Source organism: Tympanuchus pallidicinctus, unplaced genomic scaffold (genome assembly GCF_026119805.1).
Source record: "Tympanuchus pallidicinctus isolate F22 unplaced genomic scaffold, pur_lepc_1.0 scaffold22, whole genome shotgun sequence".
Lineage (NCBI taxonomy): Eukaryota > Metazoa > Chordata > Aves > Galliformes > Phasianidae > Tympanuchus > Tympanuchus pallidicinctus.
The window spans coordinates 15,752,065-15,776,407 of NW_026294739.1; the positions used below are offsets into that span (position 1 = coordinate 15,752,065).

The 24,343-nt window shown below is 41.2% G+C and overlaps 1 protein-coding gene across 8 annotated transcripts in view; it reads right to left on the minus strand.

The window, feature by feature from the left end:
• The window catches only part of ATP11B (ATPase phospholipid transporting 11B (putative)), a 58,604-nt gene extending 41,958 nt beyond the window's left edge, over positions 1-16,646 (minus strand). For all 8 annotated transcript variants that reach the window (XM_052685509.1, XM_052685510.1, XM_052685507.1 and 5 more), the window contains exons 1-3: positions 16,537-16,646; positions 3,023-3,139; positions 2,332-2,421 (exon numbers count right to left, since the gene is read on the minus strand). In XM_052685509.1, coding sequence (XP_052541469.1) covers positions 2,332-2,421; positions 3,023-3,139; positions 16,537-16,563 — 234 coding nt within the window. In that variant the 5' untranslated portion in view covers positions 16,564-16,646. The remainder of the gene's footprint in view (positions 1-2,331; positions 2,422-3,022; positions 3,140-16,536) is intronic.
• Between the last annotated feature and the right edge of the window lie 7,697 nt (positions 16,647-24,343).

The following is a 24,343-nucleotide window of genomic DNA, read 5'->3' on the forward strand; positions in this document are numbered from 1 at the left end:
ATGCGCATTTCACAATTTGTGCTATCACTGTTTTCATGCCACAGTGCAGTGTATACACTAAAATGTGTGTGTGGGGGGAAGTGGTATGCTGGTGGCTCTTCTCTGCTGCAGGAAAAAACATCACGGTCAAGTGCTGCAAAGAAAATACACAAGAGGGCTATTCAAAACCACAGATATTGATTTGATTCACTTTACCTGAGACTTATGGCATTGCTTTGGGAACCATTAAAGAAGAAAAAGAAAATCACATGTGAAGTTTACTCTATTAAGAGCCAAGAGCCACAGAGAAGACAGATTATGACATTACAACACGTGCTCTATTTACTTATTTCACTGAGATGCAGACAACTTAGAAAGTAACAACAAAATCAGACCTAGCTCGCAGTATCGCGTGTTCTTCAACTGCAGCATTACAATTTCAGCCCGGCAGCAGCCTGTCCCAGACAGCCCCTGCCAGAAGCCTCTAGTTATGGCCGGATAAGCCTAACTATGACATTTCTGCCATTTGCAATCTCTTTCTCTTTCTCAAGATGGGCTCACATGTTAAAGGGGGGCAAGTTTTCTACCAGCGGAATCACCATGGCATATTGCTCCTCTTCTTACGTCACCAGAATGCCACAGACCAGAGCCTGCTACAGAGGTGGACACATACCCATTCACAGCTGGTCAGAGCATCACGCAACCAAAATGCAGTCTGCCACTATGTTTCTGGCATGCATACGTGAGGTGGACAGCGTGGATCGGATTGCACTACACATTTAAACACAAAATAAGAACTCGTCCAGCCCTGTCATCCCCGGTGGAATAAAGTGGCATTGACAGGCACTGCATTGTGGTCACATGAGATTCACACAACAGAGAAGATACCATGGTGATCAACTGTTAAAGGCATCTTTGCCTTGCAAAAAGAAAAGTATTATGCATTAATGAAATTCTAGAAGAGATTTGAATAAAAACAAAATTCTGTTCAATAGAAAAACAGCAATGAAGAACAAAAATGACTGCAGCTTTATTCCTATTATGTTTCCAAGAACAAAGACATATACACAAGATATACAAATTAGGGTATTCATTCAAGTCATAAATTAGGAGAAGAATAACACTGAATAGCAGTTCTGCCTTTAGGTTCACAATGGTTCATGGGCATTGCGTTTAGATATTTCTTCAATCTAAACTAATAGTTTGAAAAAAAGTGACTGAAATTGAATTATGTAAGTAAATTTGCACTAGGAAGAAACAAAAGCTTGAAAAAAGCAACAATTTGTGGTAACTGTAAGTAGCATTTACATTCCATCTCTGGCATGTTCCCATCTTCCTTGTGCTATGATCCACTAAACAGTATGGAACACCACAACAAGAAGGACAAAGTCAATATCTTAACTACGACAACAGAACAGGAAGCATATCCTGTTAAACGAAGCCACAACAATATGACTTTCTTTAGGGATCCTAGCAATCCCTAACAAGAATTTTCAGTCTATTAGAAAGTTTACTCTTTTTAAATGTAAGAGAAAAAGATCATGGGACACAAGAGGCAATGGATTAACAGATGCACAACGGGCTGTGCTACTTACACATGACAGAGTCACAGCCGAATCTATCCAGCACTTCAGTACTCTGGTTTTTGTCATGAGGCACCACCTTTTTCATGTGCATAATGTAAGTACTGGTCAATCACCACAGAGGGTTGTACACATGCCAACTATTTTACTTCACAATGAAAGAACAGTTTATGTAACCCAAAATCCTATCTCTGTCTTAGATATGAACCAAATCTTTCAAGTGGTATTTTCTCTCCCTACCATCTCTATCTCACTTATCCTTCATCTAAGTCTGCAATAGCTCTGGAGAATTTCAGTACAATTACAGAGCTGGGGGTACAAATATCACAGTAAATTTACAGTCTTATCCCTTCAATATACTCGCTGATGTTATTAATTAAAAGAAATATATCTGGCTACAAAAGCCGCAGTGGTATTTTTGACCTATACTTTACTGGCAGCCCTGACACCTTCAAATCCGACAAACTGTCAACCCTAGCTGTAAATTCTGTGTGCTCCTTTTATGTGAATTTGAGGAATTTAGAACTGCATGACAACCTTGTGTTGATTTACACAAGTAAGATCCCATACAGAACAAGAATGTGCAACACTGTCCAATTTGATGGAAGCAAACTTCAAATTTTACCAGCAAAGCTGGAAATGTGTTGTTTTTACAGGAAATTGAGAAGTTAAATAAATTCATAGAATAGAAAGTGAGCAGCAGAATCCACAACACAAATGGCAATTACCACCTTAATTTCTATGGCTAAACTGAGTATTATTCACTTACCTGAACCAAAAATATTATCAGAAAATAAAAGTTGGCTATTCTTCTGAACTGTTCAAATAAGTTTTTTGGAACGAAATTCCACACTGTATACTGAAGGCAAAAAAATAAATAAATAAATAGTTACAACATGCTGAACAGTAGAATTCATTTTCTCTCCCATCAAACTCCCTTAATTCCCATTTTCCATCTGCCCTCCCCAAACTGCGTCTTGGCAGTGCCCTACTCCCAAAAAGAACAGCTGTATCCAGTCTCATGGGCCCTTGAAGGGCATCTAGAAGGAAAGCAGGAGTAGCAACTGTGTTGCCTTTACAGACATTTTAACTGTTCTCATGCCAATGTGGATAGGAGAAACCAGACTAATCTAGTTTCTCGCAGCCAGGCTACCAGAGAACAGATTTATTCTTGCAGCTATAGCCTTTCTCTCCTACACTTCAATGACAAAACACCATCCCCATCCTATCAGTTCTGTTGATTCCTATCCAAGGTCACACTGGGAGGGAACCTGCAACAATTCCTTGCTTATGATACAGCAATTTTACAAATCTTCACCAAAAAAAACCTTCACCCTTCCTACTAAATCCAGACATGGGCTAAACTAGTTTAAAAGCCACTTTAGAAGCCCTGACCAACATCATTCTAGACACAGGCTCTGGGGAGAGAGTGATGGGCTGTACCAAGTATTTCCCCTTACCTTGGATGATATGATTCTGTTGTCTGCAAACTTCTGAGGAACATAATGGCCATGCTGGGGAAAACGATTTGCTATATAAATAGTTCGTGTATCGCTTTGATGCGGTGGGTCAAAACCCTAGAACACAAAATGAGAGAAAAAAAAAAAAGATGGTCAGGAAAGACTACTTTTATTACCTGTTGTTTAAAAAAAATATATATATCTGCTAACATTGTGCTCGAAAATGATACTTAGCTATGAAGGAACAGATTTAGAAAGCAGGCTTTTAAATCAGAAATAAAATAAACCTGGAAATTAAAGTCTGCTCTGTCAAGAGAATTTACAGAAGCTGAATTAAAAAAAAAATCCAATTTTTGCAGTTGTGTACTCACTGTTTACTCTGGAAAATGAAAGAAAAATAAATCGTAAGGCTCAAGAAAGTCTCGTGAAAATTCAAGGAAAAAAGAAGCAGAAATGGAGATGAAAATATGTGAACTATGGAAAAAAAAATTCATGGCTATGCCCATGATAACTTCATTAGATCAAAAGAAAAGACAAAGCAAATAGGTCATACTACTATGTTGTAATAATTGTTTTTGTACAAGTTTTCATCAGCTTAAAAATGAAACCACATATGCCTGACTAGATCGCAGAGTTTTTCACCAGCGAACTCAATCTCCAAGAACAGGTAGGCTAATCTCAAAATTGACTCTACCATTGATTCACACATTATTGATAGCAACAGTGAAAGCAAACACAAATTTTACTCAGAAACACTTTGCAATAAGTTTCAGCCAAAACAGCAAATCTGAGTGACGCCCCTTGGAAGCAAAGTCTTGCTTCATGTCTAACGCTCAGGATTTTCATCAGCTGCCTCTGCAAGCAGAAGGGAATGCAGGTATTAAACTGAAACGTGATGTATAAAGTAGCATAACAGAAAACATGAGTTACAGTACAAGGTTGAACAATAACCAGCAAAGAACAAACAAATTGAGGTGACAGCCTAAGGCAGAGGATACTCAGAAAATGCTAGCACATCTTCCAGCATAAAGAATGCTTCCACTGAGAAGTAACATGAAGGGTAAGGAAGAATAGAAGCAAGCTTCAGTTGCAGCGATGGAAACTTAGTTTTGGAGCCAGAAAAACAAATCTGGGATGGCAAGGAATAACCAAAAACCAAATCAAGTCATGTGGGAAGGCGGTGATGTCTCCGTAACACAAGGGCTTATAACTAGGTCGCTCTTGCCTATCTTTACTAGAGCCTTTCCTGGGGCTACATGACTCACAGAGCCTTTGCCAGCTCCTGTATTCTGACCTGGAGAAGCAGGTGATAGCAAGAGACAACAAGAGAGACACAAAGTTCAGATAACAGTCCAAGAAAATGACTAAAATACAAACGAAAAAGCTCTACCATGTGGTGCAAACCAGCAATTAAACTTGGAACTGTCAAGTTGCTCCCACCAGCGACTGTGTGGGAAGTCATGAATCTCAGCACGGGAGTCAGACGTTTATCTTTGAACTGACAAACGTGATTTGTGTCGTATACGGTCTCCTTGTTCTCTGACGCCAAGAGAAAGGACAACTGATAAAACAGGCAGAAAGGGCATTACCAGTTCCAGTACTGGCAGTGAGGAATTTACCTTTGCAGTTGCATTGTTCTACTTGTGAAACCAGGCTCAGACCTTGGTTGATCTCTAATAAGAACTGGTATTTCAGAGAGCTTCAGCAGAAGAGACTTCCATACCAATAAATAGTGGGGGTGACAAACAGCGAGCAAGATGAACTACACAAAGAAATGATAGATGCAAGCAAGAATTTTCACTCACTCATAAAGTTCTCTAATGTAAGACATGAGGTATGTTCACATCTAGGACAGCGTCATTTAAAGTAAAGACATAATTAAAAAATCCTTTCAAACCTGTAGGTTACTGCATTACTCATCTCTAATAGAGAAACATTTCACTTCGGAAAGAAAGAGGTGCAGAAGAAAGAGGACGGTAGTAACAGGTGAATGCTGAGAGAGACCTGAAGGAGAACAGAGCTCCTCCGGTGAGCAGCAGAAGCCACGGCCATCACACCGTGGTGTGGAAGGCTGTGCAATGATAACAGAAAGTAGAAATTGGAAAGGACTGGAACAGTGTACATACAGGATGCCAAAAATACAAGGAAAGAGCTGTTCACAACTCCAAGAAAAGGCATATCAACATGAAAGCAAGATATCTGTTGAATGCTGACATAAAATTAAAAAAAAGAATCTTGTAGCAGAAGCAGTTTGGAGATGGCATTTGTGACATACTATTTGTAAATCACTACAGAAGATGCCACAATATAGTTGTTCTACAAATAAGAGAAACACTGTGCTAAATTAGTAAGAGCAGGCACACAGATGTATCGCAGAACATGTCTGGCACTCATGAAATGCCAGATTCTCTCACTTTGGAAAATCATCTTTCAACTTCTCCATTTCAAAATGACTAAATGTAAAGCAGGGGGAAAAGTGAAAAAGCGAAGAAAGCAATGAGTAGCCTTGCAGTGGTGGTAAATGGCCATCTCTGTGCTTCTTACTCAATGAAAAATGTCAGTCACTCCAAAATCACAGATATTTTTTACTGCAGTACCTTTATTTTCCTTTTAGGTCACTATCTGAGCCCTGGCTGAAGGAGCACTCTTAGCATTTTTAGCAGGGAACAGCTCTGCTCAATCAGACCGAACAGGTTACAAGCAAGGGATGTATTTTCTAAATCAGAATCTCAAGCCACAAAAGGTTACAGCTGCAGCTGTGTGACCAAAACAGCTTAAAACTGCAACTGTTTTGTTCAGATCTACCACAGCAAAGTGCCAAGGCTGCTCACACAGCAGACCCATGGCGACAGTGCAGGAGGCAGGCAGGCTGAAGACACAAACCTCTGGAGCTGCGCAGCTCTGGCTGGCAGAGGATGCACCCCTGACAGCCCCAGTGAGCTGACCACAGCCACAGCAGGGAGTGAGCAGCAGAGCTGGGACAGGAACCCACAACTCCTAATCTTTATTTCTGTAACCATGAGAGATGCTTCAAAATTGCCCAGCAACTCTGTCATCATATAATTATCTAATGAGAATTCTTCTCCAGAGAAATTTTAATTACGCTTCCCTTCCAAGAAAGTTCAACTTCTGTGCAGAATTTAATTGTTCAGGAGGAGAAACTGCTGTAATTCTCCTATTACTGTGACCGTTGTCACAGATGCTGCTCCTGTTGCAGCAGCCTGTAGTCCAAACCTCTGCCCAGAGGGAACAGGGCAGTAGCTGCACACAAACCAGCAGAGCTGCAGGAAGCACATTGCTTCCTAATTTTGCTTGGAAGCAGCTTCTTCCTCTATTTCTATAGTCATTATGGAACTGAGCTGCAGAATTAGAGCAATGTGCCATTCTCAAAGAGTTTCTGCAGCTAAGTAGCATGGGTAGGGAATCCCTACATCAAGTTTTGGCTCTTGAGAAAAAAAAAAAAATCATAGCTGTCACCGATACTTCTCAACAGAAGTTTCTTTTCCTACTGCTGCCTAGTGAGGTGATTTCTACCTAAGTCACAGCCCATTGACTTCATAACAAATAAAGCAGAGTTTATTGCAAAACCTGATGTTAAAGACTTCTTAATCAGGCGTATTACATGAATCCATTGTAAATAAACATCAATTTTAACCATAAGATTGACTTGTTTTCATCCTTTCATGCTGCAAATTAAATATAGATTTATTGGCTGGAGCTGAGCCAATAAAAAAAAAAAAAAAAAACACAAACCAGACCTCATCTACCACTGGAATACAGCTCTCCTATTTCATCTTCACTACACGACAGCCTAATAGAAAATCTGCACCCAGATAAACTTGACATATTTGTTTTTTGAAAACAGCTGAAACAAACACGACTTGTATACAAGACAGCAATGTCCGAGTCAAGCTGATTTACAAAGCAGAAAGCCAGACTAATTTTTTGGAAAAGAGAAAAAAATATAAGGTGATTCCTGTTTGGTTTGTTTTTAGAATATAAATTGGTACTGACTCTAACCAAATGCAAAGGCATTTTTACTGAACACTTCAGTAGTGATTTCCTCGGTGTTCTGAGTTAGACAAAGACATCCTCCATGTAATAAATTCAGCTGCTCTTAACCAGCACAGAAAACATGCTTGGGAACTGAGGGGAAACTTCTGACTGTGATTCTGTGCTATTTCTTGGGTGGAAGAAACTGATTCCAACAGCCACCTCTCCTCTGCTTCCCACATCGTGCCCCCAGCACACCGCCGTGCTGGGCACTGCCTGCACAGCCCTACGGTAAAGCAGAGTGGGAAACTGACTTGGCTGAAAAGCCTCCATGCTCCCAGTTGTGTGTTGGTGCTTTTTCATAATGGATCAGATCCCTAAAACCATCAATTACGTGGCCAACACAACTGCTTGGCCAGCACAACGTAAACACGCAGCACGGGAGAAGTTCTGCATTGCTGCTGCCCAAGCAGTGGGAGCATGAACAAGGAATTGGGTAACTGAGGAAACAAGCAAAGTAAGCAAATGAGAAGAAGCACCACGAAAAAAGAACTGTGCGAAGGAAGAGACAGCCATCCCATCACCTGCAAACATGAAGAAACAAAGAAAGGAAAACCCTCCTCCATCTACTGCAAACATGTACTTCACTAATAGCACTACCACAAAAGCTTACCCTAGGACAGCATCCCTTCACATCCTTCCCAAGCACTCTGAAGCACTGTTAGGAGAGACAGCAGAAATCTGCAGATCTCCCCATTAGGATTAGTGACACATGAGACCAGCACACAACAAATCAGTTGCTGTTTCCAGCTTTGTAACACATATATCAATAGCTACAAGTTATCTGACAAGCAATTTTTGCTTCAGATCTGCCTACAAATAGTGTATTAACAATCTCCTTGTGTTTCTTGATCATTCTCATTTTTTATAGGAAAATTAAAAAAAAAAGGAAAATCCTACTTGTGAGGAGAACTCCTGGTACAGAACCAGTATCCAGTGACTGGAAGAAGGAAGGCCCAGAAACTCCTCCTCATTCCAGAAATCACACTGAGCACAGCTCAGGAAAGCAGCAGCTCTCCACAACACCCTCTGGACATCACATACTGGTTTACAATACTGATGTATTGTATCTGAAGTCTGTCCCAGAAACTTATTTACCTGGGAAGGTGACTGACCCACCACAGCTACAGAAACACCAAGGCATTTCCCAGCAGAAATCCCCAAAGCCTGCTATTACCTGCTGCCAATATATGGTTTGATTAAAGCTGTTCTGAGGAAATTTAACTTTCTTGCTTTGGATTTTTTTTTAATATACATGGAATAACTTTCCTTTTGTCAGGTAAGATGATCTATATTCACACTCCATGCACATTTTCAGAAGCTTGTGTAAGATTATACTCAAAACAGCAAGCAATAATTCTTTCAGTCATCTAGCTGGGCAGTTATCAAACTGAATTTGTCATATCAAAGGTTAGCATGAAAGAAGAAACAGCCTCTCACAACAATTTTAAACAAGTAGTTAATCAGCTGAAGTACCCTGGGGTTTACATAGCGCCGTGCAATTTGTTCCTGCCCTTTTAAATACTACTGCAGCAAAGACACAAAAGAGCACTGCAAGTTGTGCACTGCTCAGGCAGTGTCCTCTTCCTGCTCACAGGGCCGCGGTTGCTCAGCACAGCTGGTAACAAACCGTTTTGTAACTTCCCAAAACACCTACTGTCAGAACACACTATTTGGGCAAACGCTGGAAGAAACAAGAGATCATGAAAGCAAGAAAGGTTCCTTTCACAAAGTCAATACATAAATACATAGTACTGTGTTTAGAGAGGTCATACTGGTGCTTGGAACAAAGGTCTGGTCACATGCAGCTCAAGCCATTCTTAGTTTCATTTATTTTGTCAGAATGCCCATCAGATGCCCACAAAAAGAATTTGGAAAAATCCCTGCTTAAAAACAAAACGACCATCCACTCCTTGTTTACCTGCACAAGAAAGAAGTGAGCCCAAGCAGCCTCCTCCACCTGTGCCAGCTCCCCAGCTGACTGACGCCAAACATGCTGATCACGTAACACCAATACAACCCAATGGGAAAAGCCAGCTGAGAACACAAGTTGGCCTTTCTACCTGAGCTCTTTCAAAGACCTACAACGTGTTCAGCTCTGGCTGCAGTGAAAAATTGTAACAGAAATTAAGGGATGCTACTTAATTTTAAAATAATCCAACTTTACACCAGCTAAGGAACAGGCCTCCTCCTACACCTCTACAATCCAAATCGCTGCATTTATGCACCAGAATCCATTGCAGACATCATAAGATAAAACAAATGTCTGTCTGCAACGAATTCCAATTTTGCACTTTTTCCACAATATTATTAGAATTGTTATGCTCCTGCATTTAAACTATTTGATTAACCTAGTGCCTATAAGATATTCCTCCTCTGTCATTAACAGCCTCCCCAAAAAACATGCACTCGTGGGATGGCACACATCCACCTTTATCAATGACCTCTAACCACACACCCTGCATATCCAGATAGAATGGCAAGTTTAAAAAACAAAACATATTGCTGCAGAGGGGCAAATGTGCTAGTAATAAGAAATGAATGAGGAACTCACTAAACAAGAGGAAAATGGCAGCAGAGACTTCTGGCAAGAATCAAACACGCATGGCAAAGCAATCTGCTTCAGAGATGACAAAAAATAAGACTTCTCAGTGAAAGTGCATTTAAGTCTAGAAGGAATTTAGTGACTATTCAGATTTTAAGCAGAAAGTCACAAGCTCATGGAAATGTCTGATGGTCTCCTAACTACTTTGATTGAATTATGATGGTCAAAGAGGTCTATCAGAAGTTGAAGCTTAACAGTATCTGTAGTCCAAACTCTTTGTTCTTTTGCTTACAAAGTATATTAAGCTTATTTTTGCTGAAAATACATGAAGCACTTTGAACATGTGAAGTGCTACAATTCTGCAGTGCTCCATCACACAGAAATAGCAGCAGCCAAGCCAACCAAATCACTCCAAGAGGTACAGACCCAGTACAGTACATGAAACATTCAACACAGAATTCCTTCACATGCCTTGAATAATCATCACAGCGTCTAAATAAATAAATAAATATCTAATCATACTCTGTTCATGGTTACTGGATTCATTCACTTAATGCTAAAGGCAAAGAAAAAAAAAATCTGCTATGAAATAAGGCATTCAAGTCTGTGTCACATCATCAACTTTGTTTTTCACTAAAAATTACAAAGCAGTGTCAAACTTGCAGCTAGCCATTTCACCATGCACAGAAACTATATTTGTCAGTTCCATGACTGGACAAATGCAAAAGAATCACGCACCTCTTCACTTGCTTGGAAACTACAAGTACTCTTAATGCAGAATGAAATGCTGTTTGCCCACCGTTTTTAAGAGCCATTAATGAACCTTTTTCATACAAGCAGGTTCCTGCCCTGTGCTACCCATACAGATGTTATTCCATGTGAATACTGACCACCCTTGTGTTCAGTACTCAGATGACTTCCAATAGGCAACAGTTACTGGTGTCTATCAGCTCCTGCACTGCAAGTTCAATTCATATTTCCCTTCAAGATGAAAAAAAACTTGAAAATTCTTCCAAAAACACCTCAGGCCCTGGACAATAAACCTCATGGCTTTTTCAGAATGTGTGTCAAAGTTGCACTGGCAATCGCTCTGACAGTTGTTGCTTAGCAAATTTCAGGGAAAGGGAACTCAGTTCACAGCTAGAGCTGCCTGGCTCCTCCTCCTAACAGGTTTGATGAAGTCTGCTCCATAAGCATCACAGATTTGAGGCTACTCCTTTTATCAAATAGCACTCTGGGTTTTAATTCCTTTTCAAACATGATGTAGGACCTAAGCATTAATTTAATGTGCTGCTTTCAGACATGTCTACATACATCTTCATCCCTAAAGCTCACTAAATCATAAGCTCCCTCTCTGTTTTGTCATAATTCTTTTTCCAGATATTTAAATATCTGCAGAGGTCAGCACAGCCAACACAGAACTAGCACAGAGAGACGCACGGGAATACAGGAGTAAGTAAATGCAATAACACATAGCAAAATACACTTTTTGGTCTATGACGTGTAAAGCTTTTCCTTGTAAAACGTTTCAGGATGGAAACAAACAGCTTCCTTGTGCTTGCATCATTATTTCCCCTCTGCCACTTTTACTCTCCGAGCAAACAAGAAGAAAAAAGTCTTCTTAAGGCACAGGACGTGGGAAGCCAAGGAACGGCAAGGTCTTCTAAATGATGGCATGGCTGTTGGTCCTACTGTCTGTCTTTTCCACCACCATGTGCTATCGCTAAGCAGTTTCATTTTAGTCCTGTTGTTATTTCTCTTTTTCTTTAAACAGTACACAGTTGAAAAGGAGTTTCTATACTAAAAAAAAGTCTAGCAGCAAATGTCACCTGTGTTTTGCTGAACAGGTCACTCTGCTTTAACAGAGCTGTTTTGTCAGATCTATCTCTCTACAGCTTTAATCTGCTGGCTTAAAAGAGATGTGGTGCTAGAAGTTTAAGGATTTTTTTAGAAGATATGTTGTAGATGCCTTGTGCTCAGAGACGCAGTGGCAAATGCAGTCATGACAACAGAGGACATCACAGTAAGAAAAAACAACAGCTGTCAATTCATCCAAAACTAGGAAAATCAAATAGCAATTGAGTAACACAGATGGTAAATGATTTCATTCAGCACAAATTGACTTGTCTCAGATTGTATGCTTATCTTCTGAGGAGAGTTTAGATAACCCCCAAAACCATAACTAGACATTAAGGCAGCTACTAATGGAGCAGGACCTCCACAGTAGAGAGATAACAGTCCTTGAAACTGACGTGCTGCTGTGTGTGACAACTGGAAATCCAACATAATAAAAACCTGCTGCTAAAAAGGCTCGTGGCTAGGGAAAAAAGCAACCAAAAAAACCCAACAGGATCAGATACAGGTTAAACCTCCAGTCTCACAGCAGCACAGCACATCCAATCACTCAAATTTTCCTATTTTCCTATTTTTTAAAAACAATGTAAAAAAAAACAAAACAGTGTTAAGATAAGATTGGTTTTATCAGGTAGGTTTTTTTTGTTGTTGTTGTTGTTGGTTTTTAAATGAGATAAGATGTGAAACTTCTGCACAGGACACAGCGGATGCCTCCCCCAGCACAGCCAGCTGGCAGCAGGCAGGGCCAGGCTCTGCATGCTTTGGAACACACTGTGCTGCAAATACATCAGCACTCAGCAGTTGCAGAATATTGAAAGAAAATAAGGTTAAAAGACCCAAACACAATTTGGGCCTTTTAACCTGGTAGGACTAGTCTAACAGGTCACAGCCTAAAACCCATGGCCATACAATCTCCTGCGTTAAGAGCAAGCTGATCACAACCTCACAGTCCTCCCCCTAGTTTGGTCTTCTGCAACATTAATTCTGATTCTCAAACTGAAGCGGCCCCTGGGCTGTTCCTACACTCTTCTCACTGTGATCCATCGGTGACAGCACAGAAGGCATTAGCTGGGCAGTCTGAACCAGGGGAACTCTTGCTGAGCAAATACACATTTCCTTTTTAAGTATACAATGACTAACAGCCATTCATTTTTTATCAAAAGAGTGCACAGTCACTAGCAGGTAAGAAAAGAGGGGAAAAAAAAAATTGCATCCAAAAATCAAAGTGATTCCAGAAGCTGGGATTCTCAGTCATTGGAATAGTTCACAGTATTTTCAGTATGCAAAAACCCAGCAACTCCTAAGCAAAAATAGACCTGCAAACAAACACACAACAACACACACCCCACACCCAAAGACCTGCACAGGGTCAATTATTTGAAATGATTAAGTTAGAAAAGCACACACATTGATGTAAACGAGGAGTGCTGTCCTTATTCAGAATGCAGAGAGCTATTACAGAATGCCATCTGCTCCTCTCAGGACATCTCAACAGACCACAATACCTGGAGGGAAAGGGAAAAAATCCTGACATACAGGCCTGTAGTGCTACTCTATGCAAGGATATTTCCATTAAGAGCAAAAGTTTTCATTTGAGCTCATGCAAAAGATGACCAAACCTCCTACTGATACTGTCCTTGGGAGGAAAACAAAAACCACAACCAAACACAAAACAAGCAAAAGCATTCCTTGTAATCCTGCTGTAGGAAGAAAACAGTCTGCCAAGTACAGCCCAACTCTGCTTCTCTTGGGCTGTCCTTCACAGAAGAAGACTGTTCAGGTAGCTCATGTCTCTCCCCTGTTGCTCACACGGCACCTCACTGCTGCTTAACAGATCAGTGGGCTCAGACCCCACAAAACAACAGCTCAGAGAGCAATATGTGGCCCTGTGCATGCTCAGCAGGACTAATTGCAAAATTCCACAGCTGGGTTCCTACACTCAGCTGTTCCACCACAGCTTTGGAGACCTCCTTGCAGGACAACTCAATCACCGTTACTTTGTTGATACTGCTGCAATAGCTCCTATGCTGCATACACACCATCAAGACATAAAGCCCAGACCCTGTCACAAATGCATCAAACCAAGTGGCACTGGAAGTTACTGAGCATTACAAACACTGCTTTGTGCTTATGCTTCACACCAGTACTGCACAAACCTCACCCAGAGAGCTACCATAAGCCGTATACAGAACAGCAGCGTAGTTTAACGTATCACATCTGGAAATGTAAGTCAGGTGTACCATTCCTCAATATTAACAATACTTCCAATCAACTTTTGTTTACTCAGCTGCTTTTCTCAAGCAGAGCTGGCTGTGCCCGTGCTGTTATGCAATCTGCAGCAAATCCACATGCCCACTGACCACCTGCAACCTCGAGGTAACACAGCCCCCACTCAGGCATCCTTCTGCTCAGCACTCCTCTTTCACATGCATCAGGGCATTTTAGTCATTTTTTAACACAAGTAATTATACTCCATTAGCCTTACGTTTTTTAATAACTAAAACCTGTTGCAATATGATATTATAATATTGACTAGAATGCTGCACGCTGCTACTGACTTATTGAGCAGTACATTCACTATTAGACAGCATCAGACTGGGAGAGATGGGGGGTTATTAGCTGCTACTGATGAAACAAAGCCAACTAACAGCCAAGTTACCAAAAACTCCTGACAATTTCTAACAAATTCCTACATAGGCAATGAAGACCGAACAGTAGTTTTATTGTCATCCATTTTGGTTTTTTTTCATACTGGAAGTCATTTCCATATGTTCACAGAACAAAGTTACCACTTCAAGAACACAGCTGAAACCATCTGAATTGCATACTAGGTTCCCCTGTGACTTGCTTCTAAGAACACCTGTTTCATTTTCCCTGCCCCCTTTCACAACTCGCATGAGATCACAGGTTTTTGAGCACATATCTATTCAGGACCATCTCATTAATGAGTACACAAAATACAGTTCTCTTAAAAAAGAAGTTGCAAAATATTCCCTGGTTTCATACAGAGTACTTAACAACTATCTTCAGCAAAGTACCAGTCCCTTCTCTTTTTCCTCAGTCCAGTACTTCCTCACACCAACGTTTTTCTTTTGTATTACTACAACAACCAACTGTGATGACTCCCACATATGTGCTTGGTTCCAATCCTCATATACGGACAAGAATAGTTTTCTCAGAAGCTCTTGCCACATTGAACGCAGGTAAAAATGCATGCTCTGAAGGAATCCAATCCCACACATTCTTCTCCCTTCATCAGAAATATCTCAGACAGACTTTGCCTTTTTTTTTTTTTTAAATTCAAACAGTCTGAGTATTCCTTAGATGGCAGAGCCATCTACAAACAACCCTGGTTCTGTCACCCTGCTCTTCCCACTTGCACCAATTATCTTTTCAACATCCTTCCCCTGGTTCTCAGCTTTCTGACATTCTTTCTTAATACAAACTAAACATCACAGCCATATGAAGAAGTAAGTGTGTGGGATGTATGTTAAATGAATGATCATACACAGGGATAAGCTGTCTGAGTGTCCCTCTGAAGAAATATACAGTGTGATACCTATCTTAGGCTATGTTTCAACTTAATGAGCTGTGAAACAAAAATTAACGTCAAGCAGTGAGGTTTACAGAAAGAAAAATACCAAAACCTGTGTGTTTCCAGTCATTTCTTCCCTGTTGAAGCATTTTATTATCCCTTTCTTCTACAATCCTAATACTCTCCTGTGAAAGCTAGCAAGTTTCAAGCATTTATTTTCCCACCAACGTTTTACTTTAGAAGAAAACCCTCTTACTGCCAAGAGCTCATCCTCTTGCAATAAATTTTTTACTTTCTCTTAAGGCCAGACATGTTTCTGGAAAGCTGGACAGCATACAGACAGAAAGAAAAGCAGGCATGGTTGATATATGCATTCCTAGCACTGATGCAGTGTCTTCTAATCACAGCTCTACAGCAGCCAACTTAAAAACCATGTTCAGCAACCTCAAGCCACCTTCACAGGAAAAAAAAAGTGATAGCTGTTATACCAAGCACACTTTATTCTGAAAAAAATACATGCATGCCTGTTACAGAACAGAGAAGTGCAATCACAGCTCTAAAAGAGTAATTAATTTCCAGGTCAATAGATCTCAGTGTTAAACCAAACCAGTCAGCGCTGTCAAGCTGCCATGGAAGCCATCACAGAAAACACAGAGCTGTTAGGGGACTAAAGTGATTTTTAACCTTTCACTGAACGTACTTAATTAAAGCTTGTGGCTTTGCTTTGGTCCACAGGAAAGAGGTAGGAGAATAAAAAAAAAATAAACACAGAATTCTCTTTTTGCAAAAACTGATAAAACAAATAAAAGAAATCACTCACGAGACAAACCTTTTAGCCATAAATACAAAAAAAGCCAAACTAATGTACTTCTTTCGTACAAACCTGGGCAACATCTGGGATGCAAGGTAACTGCAAGCAACGGAAAAAGTCTGAAGCAGATTGATTTCACTGCTTCAGAAAATGAAAGAGAAATAACGCAGGCGGCAGGCTGGAAAGCAGAGACCTTACGGCAGCCTTTCCCGAGCAGTCTCCCCCAAAAGCACTGACATTCACCTTAGGTTTCGCTTTCAAAGCCCTAAGCACAGCGCAGCTCTCAGGCACAGGGCAGTGCCGCACACGTACAGCAGGTGCAAAGCCTCCGAAGTAGGCGGCGAGGCCTGCAAACCCAGGTGTGTCAGCCCACGGCGAGAGGCCTGCCGTCCTCCCTGAAATATGGGGAGCTCAAGGAGGCCACGGGCAAGGAAATGCGCTTTTCACGCTCTCAACGGGGTTTAAAGAAAAGAATAAATCACAAAATACCAGAGCCAAACTGCTCCAAGCCCTGGATACGTGTTAGATAAATAAAAAATTAAGTAACGATTAAAAAACCCGGAGTGCCGGGTCCCAGATCTCCCCGGGAGAAGCGCTCCTCCCCCCGCAGCCCTACAGCCCCCCAGCCCGGCCCCGCGCCTCCCGGGACGGCCCCGCGTGGAAGCCCTGGGCCGTGCACGGGGCCGGCCGTTGGCTGCACGCGACGAGGCACCTACCAGCTGCTGCCGGACCCACCGCAACATCCCCGGCGCCGCGGGTCGCGACCCCCCACGGCGGGGCTCCCCGGGCAGCGCCGCGCCCTCCGCCGTCGCCGCCTCAGGCCGACCGCCCGCCGCGGCTGCCCCCCACGGCACGGGGGCCCGAGGCCGAGGCGGGAGCGGCGCAGCCCCCCCGGCGCCCCGCGGCCGCCATCACAGCGCCGCCCGGACACCCGCGGCTCGCGGCGCTGCGGCCGCCCCCGGGAAGTGACGTGTGCGGCCGGAGCGCGGGGCGGCGCTGAGGTGCGGGAGGAAGGGGCGGCTGGCGGTTGGCCGGGCTGGAGGAGCTGATAGTTCTTTCTGTAGTAAAGCGCGAAGCTTGCTTTTGTTTTTTTCTCCTCTACGTTTTCTTGTAAAAAATGGCACGTGCTGCAGCAGTAAAGAATTTGAAAAGGTTGGTGTGTTTATGTCATCTCTGCCAAATGACGGCTGATTTAAGCATAAAAGTTGAGCACGCTGTGTGCTGCTACACACCTGTGCCAGGAGGGTCTGGCACTTGTCTCTCTTTCTGCTCCTGGCAGCATTATGCTGAACTGCTCTTTGGTTAAAATTGGCTGTCAAAACGTGTGAGCTCTTCCATGGTTTCCATTTTGCACTGGGAACAGCAACCACTCGCAAGAACAGAACTGTGCTCACCATCACAGAATCACAGAATGGCCCAGGTTGGAAGGAACCTCAAAGATCACGAATCTCCAAACCCCCCGCCACATGCAGGGCCACCAACCTCGCCATTTAATACCAGACCAGGCTGCCCAGGGCCCCATCCAACCTGGCTCCAACCTGGCCTTGAAAACCTCTAGGGACGGGGCATCCACAGCCTCTCTGGGCAGCCTGTTCCAGCACCTCACCACTCTCAAAGAACTTAACTCGGCTGTGAACATCACCATACACACCAGTGCATGCCTGCAGCTCCTAGGCCACCGTGTCAGGAATTAACAGCGATCACTGGAAGCAGAAGATATGCAGGTATTTGTGACCAAACTGTTGCCACTAAGTTGGAGACAAATCTGACACTGACTCAAAAAGACATTTCGCACAGTGTGAGGAGCGGAGTGCCACTCCTGCCACCCGCCTTTGCTTCCTGGCACTCGTGGCAGGCAGCAAGAAATCACAGCCGTATCTGCTTATGTACGACTTAGCAATCAGTTAGAAATTTAGGACATATTTCAGCCGTTAAGATGGATGACAGAACGTCTGAACAATGGATTCTTGTGGTGAAGGCGGATGGTTTAAGCATCTGTGTTTAATTAGACAAATACCTTTAAAACAGTAGGAAATAAGGCTGTTTTCATTGGGCGACTCTGAAAGCTAATGTTAGCAAAACTCCATATTAAATGCTAGCCATTATTTCAAAACATTTAAATACATCAAAACTGAGTTTCAAACAGCTTGCATTACCCTATTCATCTAATGTGAGTCTAAAATAACAGAGTGATTTCATAGCTGTGGCACGCTGCCTGGAGAGCAGCCTCGAGCCAAAGCCTGGCTGATACACTCGTTCTGCTCCTCCTTCCCAATAAGATGTAAGCAGCATCCCGGCCAGCAAACACCAAAAATCACATGTCATTTCTCTGAAGTATATTTGTTGCCAATTTCAAATGTGAGGTGTACCTTCTGCAAGGCTGGATTTCCACTGCTTGCATTTGTTACATAAAGCTACTTGGCGCTGCATGCCCCACATTGCTGCTGTGGTAGTGTTGCACTGGACAAATCCCAAAAGCAATTTACAAAAGATTTGATCTTTGTGGTTTATATATTCCCTTCAAAAATACATATTTTAGAATATGAAACTGTATGGATAGAATGTAGCTATTTTTCTGTGTGCCACAGAAGGCTCTGACCCCATTACTTTTCCAATATACAGCAAAATTATATTAGAATAGCATTCTTGCATGGAGTTCTTGCTAGTAAAACTCTGCACCTTTTAAATTGCTCCAAAGATGATGCTGGATGTTTATGAATTTTTCTGTCACTCTTGAGAACAAAATCATTTTGAGGAGGAAAAAACCTGAAGCAGAGCAGCTAGGATAGATATTGACTCACCAATAATGCCCCAGTGCTTTTCAAACTGTCCTGAGAATAACAGTTCCCAGTTTAACATATTGTCCTGACATCTCACTTGAATTAACACAGCTGGATTATACACAGAAGAAGCAACTGCAAAAGAAAAACTTAACATTCTGATTTGAAAATTAGGCTAAGCCCATTTCCTAAGCTTCCTTGATCAGACTCCGAGCTTTTCCATTAAGTATCTATAAGAGCAGTGATTTCAGATGTTTGTTTAGCAAGATGAGGACACAAGTGTTGCCTGATACAAAATGTGTATGCAAATATAAAGCCGCACACAAATATTAGGTCCTGCAAGCTTTTAATTATATGTGCATGAGTAATTCTTATGTAATCGGTGGTACTACATTTAGGTTTTTAAAATTAAATATTGGTAACTACAAAATCATTGCCTGAACATGCAGCTATGGATCTTTTTCCCTTAGCATGCTTTTGTACAAGGCTCTTGTGTATTTTTACTATTTCTGAGAGGTATTTGGGGGCTGTTCTTCAGTGAGTGAGGTGCTGGCATGCTGAAAAGCCCCAAGCCATGCGGTGATGCACAGTGCTGAAGCCAGGGGCTGAAAAAAAATTAAAGATTAGGAGCAGGGATGTCAGTGTAACAAAAAGCAAGTATCAGCTCTTTACAGTTCACTGTTTCCCTGGGGAATTCCTATCAGTCGTTACTTGTTTTTAATTATTTTGTCATTTCTTTAAATAAGTAATTTAGTCTACGTGTCATTTACTTTGGTAACTATGCTGCTAATTAACAATATACACTAACTATAAAAATACCCATTTTGTTTCTAATCCATAGTGAAAAAGAGCTGCCTGAGAGACACGGAGTTTCTTCAAGGCATCTCTATTCCACAGGCATTCAATTACTGGCTGAAGCACCAATTATATAGAGATAAGCAGGGGCTTATTTTCAGTCACAAGGCCCTTCATCTAAACACACATGTGGATTCTAGCCTGGAGCAACCAGTCTTCAGGGAAAAGAGCCTTAGAAAATGAACTGAGCTTTTTCAAGGAAAACCTTGTGTAATTTGTTATTCCTTTTTTGTTCCCTGCAAGAGATAAGATCAGATTGAATTATGGGATGCACATGCTAAAAGGGGATGTTTCCAGGACTGTTACTAGATCTAAACATCATATTATTCTATTTCTTTTTGCTACCTGTACACTCTGTTACTAACTGGATCCTAACATATAACCTCAGCTTTCTATTTTTGAAGAATAAAACTCTGCTGAGTTGTTCATACAACATACTTTTTTTTTCTCTCTTTTATTTTGCATACTTTTTTTTCCTGCTTTATAGGATTTAAATTCATACCACTGAGTGTGTAATAAAAGATTAAATTCCTAGAATAAAAACACATAAATGCAGTTACAAATATGTTGGTCTCTTGACACTGCTCTCCTAGGGCATGGCCTTGACTACTGCAATGCAAACACTTGCACACCCAGGTTTGTTAATTTGGAAAGCAGTTTGAGATCTTTATGGGAAAGGAACAAAGAAATTGTTTATGGCTGTACACATTCTCTCTTGGTTTAACAGCAAAACAGTGTAACATCTACTAATTAGGATATTTACTGGGTAGTAGGAGATGGGATTTCAAAAGCCCTCAAGTAGGTTGAACATCTTTCTTTCCTATATCCTGGAAGACTGTTCAAACTACTGAATTTGACAGAGGTTTTTTTAAGAGCAGCTTCTGGTTCAAAGCATACAAGTCATGGAAGTAGGAAAAAAACACTTGGTTTCTAAATCTCAGTGGGATTTAGATACAAAGAATGTTTGCCATAACTAAGGGTATATCTATGCTATGATTTTTTGTTTTCAGAATTCAACTTTTCTACTATTTGAGCTCATACAAAGCTAGCTCGGATGTTTCTATATTACATTCACTCAAATTATTCAGTAGATATTACTCAAGGTGTTCCTTGCCATGCTGTCAGCTGTGTCCTAGTCAACCCGAGTACACAAGCTTCTCTTCAGACTCTTCTCTCACCTCATCCAGGATAAAAGCAAAACAATTTGGGAGTGCCTTAATTCAGCTTTCTCCCTCAACTCCTTACCATTTCAGCAAATGAGGAGATAAGACCCAAAGTAGATGAGTTTATCCCTTTCTCAAGAGTGTGAGAGATGAAGCTGGTGGACAATGACTCTAACTCTTTACCTGTTTAAACCTTAAAAAAAATAGTTACTGTCTTCCTCAGGCACATCCATGACAGGGCTCCAGTGAGTCTAGAGTTAAGCAAATGCCTCAGCAAACAAGGCACAGACAGCTTGGTGCAGTAAGGAAAATTTTAGTGCCTCATCTAAAACTGATACAGTCACCTTGGGTTTTAAAGGACAAAATCAAAGATCTTTGCCAGTGTTGGCTGTGAACGCAAGTTTCAGATGTATCGGTGGATGTGAGAAGGTCTCACAGATCAGACAAAATCAGCAGCTTGCACTTATTCAACACTAGAGGCTGTTTGGTATTGTAACAGTAAAAACAGATTTTTCTAAAAGAGATGCAGCAAAAGGATTTATCAGCAGCATTTGCCAGACAAAATAACTGGCAAAAACGCTTGTTCCTACCATTACAGTGTTTACAGTAAAGTTTTTGGCACCTCAGAAACTGCAAATGAATCACACCACTGGCTGGTATTTGCTGTGGGACCTATTTGCATCTCAAAATGAATATCGGCAGTTCCTTAAGCACACTGTGCTTAAAGTAAGTGCTAATGTGTGCTTATAACACCATGTATCTCCAGGCAGATCTCCCAGGATGTGTAGGTGCACCCACCACCTCCCTCACCCTGTCTGGACCCTGACAATGCTAACAGACCTTCATGGACCTCAGCAGCACTCCCAGAGCCTCTCCCCATCCGGCCCACAGGCCTGGGGGCTCCATTTCAGCTCAGCCCGGGGCTGTACATCGTTCCCCAGCGATACCACAGGATGTCAGTCTCCAGCCTTGCTCAGCCATGGACCTGTGGGACTGGACCCTGACCTTATCCCATCCTTGACACCATAAATAGATGATCTGGATAAATGTGGCCACCATTTCCAGGCTGGCCCTGCTCCCTTGCTAGGGCAGTGGGGTGGACCTAGCCAACACAGTACTACCGTACAGGTCTGAGAATTCCCCACTAACCTGGGAGTCTCCAGCCCTTGCTGCACTCTGTGTTGGTTTTTGCACATCAGTCATACTTTCTTCACTTCCAGGCCACTGTAGTTTTCTTTAGGTTAGCACCAATGTAAACTGAACAGCAACTGTGGAAACATTTTGTTTGTTTGTTTGTTTTGTGCTGCAATTAAAAGGCAATTTTTAATACAAGTTATGTTTCATTTAACAAGCTGGTTTTAGAATATACATAGCCTAAAGACAGATCATGATACTGCAGATAGCGCATTTCACTTCTGGCTGAGCAACAAGAAAGTTACATAGACAGACTTTCAAAAACCTGTCTGTAATTTCAGAGTCAAACATCAGAACTAACCAAGCAGTGAATAAAATCACAGGAAGCATTTTGACTTTCTTAAACTCAAGCTTTGAAAATTTGAAACCAGATACTCAAAGTTCGAGATTACTTTCAAAAATTCATTTCTGATATTCTAGTTTCAAAGTACAGCACAGTAATGAATCAACCACGCAGGGATATTTTCAATCTCTGCAAACAAACAAAGAAATAGCTGTAAACATGACAGATGATGTTCCAGGAGCCATATGAGACAAAAGAAACATATGGCCGCCTCATCTGAAGTTCTTACAATGCTTAATGTCTTGAAAGTACAGCAAAACATTGGCTGATTAATATAATTAGAACATCGTAGAGGCTATTCCTCATTATTTTTGCAAATGTAAATGATGATCCTGACATGCGTAGTTTTTTTGCTGCACATGATGAATACTGAGTTCTCATTTTACTGAGTACTGTAATCAAATTTAGAACAAACGTTATATAAGTGCATAAGCAATCCTAATCCTAATCCTTTTTCGGCTATCTCACTTTCCCCATCTAGGTCTGCTGCAGCTGTAATTCTATAAGTCTCCCATATTTGGTAATTTCCCTGCATATTTTTATTTTCCTTTCCTAATCTCCTGTCTTTTTCTGAGAGCATAAGTTTTTAGTTGATAATGGTTGTCATGAAATGAGAGGTCTAGCTTTGGATCATACGTAGCCTTCTGTCAGCTGCCTTATGTTACTGTGCTTCCTCACAGCAAAGGAACTTTACTGATTCTATTGCTATGCTGCTGCCCGATCCCATGAGTTTGTTAAGCATCATCCCTTAAGCTGAAGTACCTATTGGAACAAATCTGAAGGTCCTTAAACATTTTTTAGTCTGTCCTTAGTTCAGTACCAATTGTTTAAACACTGGGCTGAGAAGGGAGAAAGCCCCAGTAACTGTGTGTTTTGTGATGTGTTTCTATGAAATGTTTCGGAATTTACCAGCTTCATAAAAAGCTTTATCAAATATTTCACATATCAATTAAATAATCTAATGACAATTATTATTCTTAATTTCTATGAAACAAGTTCCTTTTATTGAACTGTATCTTTTATTTGGAATATTTCTAAGGGTACACAGTAGCGAAAGCAAAGTATTTCAGATAAGTGGTTCACAGCATATAATTTATCCAGTTAATTTGATTTCTTTGTATTTGTCTAGATATTGCTTATAATTTTATGCAATTAATTCATTCTGTGAACCTAATTGCTAAAATAGCTGTGAGATTGTCTGGCTGCAATGAATAGCAGGGTTTGCATTGACTTGAGAGGGAACAGTGGTCGCCCGCTGGAGGTTTATCTCCACTCTGTAGGTCTCCCCAAGTTATTCTTTGGAAGTAAGAATGAAATGTTGAATGTAAGAATGAACAGTTGAATGAAAAAACTGTTTCACATTTGACATATTATTCCTTCTACTTGCAGCTAAAACATAAATCATTCATATACACACTTATAAAAATGTTAGAGTCCTGCAAATATTTTCTGATTTTCTTTTGGCAATCTTGCCTACCCACGAATCACTGTAAATGTATTACAGCTTGAATTGTAAATGTATAGTAACTCTTTCTGTAGAATCCACACAGATTAACTAAGTGTTCTTTTGCCTTGAATAACTAACCCTTAGTGACGTGATGTCTAATATCAGGTCAGAGGCTAAAAGAACACAGAGACGTAGTGCCTGATAACATGAGTAAGAGTCAGGCGTCTGTCTTTTTTTCCAGTTATACTGACTCATTGAATTCCTGCTACTGCACTTTCCACACAAAACACGCTTTTTCATTTCACAGCCAGAACTGTAGCATGACATCGCTAACGATGGATCAGGTGGCAAGATTACTTGTATTAATTATATTGAGACTTCAAATCTGAGATTACAGCCAACAGTGCAGATTTCTGAAAATGAATTCACTAGCCACTTGATACTTTACGGACTTCATGGCTGGTACTACAGCCCTGTGCTGAAATGCAAGGTCACAGCCCAGCAAACAATACTCAGGCGTAAAGGATCAGGTGAGGAGCAACAGCAAGTTTCACTTACTTTGTTCATTTTGTGATCATTCAACAAAAAACCAGCCAGATACTTCAATGTCACTAAAATCAGTTTTGAATTAAGTAAATGTGTTCAACAAAATAAAACGCTCTTTCAGCCCTACCTGCTACCTGCTCTCAACTGGACTTTTACTAGCTTGGCTGCCTCCTTTCCACATGGCCAAGTACCAAA